Here is a 938-nt window from a genome sequence, read left to right as displayed (position 1 = left end):
CCCCCTCACGCGATGTGGATGAAGTCCCGCAGGTGCTCGTCCACGCCCTCCAGCTTGCAGTAGTTGATGGTGTAGGTGGCGTTGATCAGCGTCATCCGCTTCTTGTACACTTTGCCGATGTCGAAGTCCTGGGGACACGGAGCGTTACCCTCGCGCCTGGGCGACCGGAGCCGACAGGTGTGGGGGGGTCCCACCCCCCACCCCCCACGGCTGCCCCTCTGTGGCCCGCGGAGCAGGGTGTGGGTGCCGGGCTCGCCTGAGTCCGAGCAGGAAGCAGCTTCCGGGGGACCCCAGGGGGAGCTTGGGGGGCGTCTGGACAGCGGAGGGCCCAGGGCTGGGTGCATCCTGGGGCCCCAGCCCCTCCCCTGCAGAGACGGAGGCCTGTCCTCTCTCCCTTTGCAAGAGGACACTCAGAAGCCACACCCCTCGAAGGCGGCCTGAGCCGGTCACCCCGCACCAGGGCCGCGGGCGCCCTCCCCTCCGGCCGGGCCCCGGCTCGCCTTGAAGTGGATGAGCTTGGGCTTGCTGTTGAAGGGGCAGCCTTTGAACTCGCGCCCGGACGCCACCTGCCTGTGGACCACCCTGCCCCGCAGCTGCTCCACCGTGCGGGCCAGGATGTCCTTCTCCATCTTCGTGCCCCCCACGGGCCTGCGGTCCACCTCCTCCTTGGGCACCAGGGGCCACCAGGGAGCCCCGACGTGAGCCAGGCGGGCGCCTCCCTTCAGAGGAAGAGAAGACAAGACTGGCCAGGATCCCAGCAGATTTTCGGGAGACGGCGGCAAAGCGGGGTTTCCTACGGTGAACCCGGCCCAGAGGCACGGAGAAGGGGCCCCCGCCTCGGGGACGGGCCGGTCCCAGGGCTGCCTTCCTGGAAGTTCTGTGAGTCCTGCTGCCCTTGCTGCCCCGGCCGGAGGGCCTGCTCCCAGGTGCCCACCGCC

At 69.7% G+C, this 938-nt stretch overlaps 1 protein-coding gene across 1 annotated transcript in view; it reads right to left on the bottom strand.

Moving 5' to 3' along the window:
• Window positions 1-938, bottom strand: part of CFAP74 (cilia and flagella associated protein 74) — a 38,931-nt gene that overhangs the window by 23,987 nt on the left and 14,006 nt on the right. The window contains 2 exon segments of the mRNA XM_014543767.1: window positions 10-128; window positions 501-674. Of these exon segments, the coding sequence (XP_014399253.1) occupies window positions 10-128; window positions 501-674 (293 nt within the window).

Source organism: Myotis brandtii, unplaced genomic scaffold (assembly GCF_000412655.1).
Source record: "Myotis brandtii unplaced genomic scaffold, ASM41265v1 scaffold334, whole genome shotgun sequence".
Lineage (NCBI taxonomy): Eukaryota > Metazoa > Chordata > Mammalia > Chiroptera > Vespertilionidae > Myotis > Myotis brandtii.
This window is presented reverse-complemented; position numbering and strand designations above follow the sequence as displayed.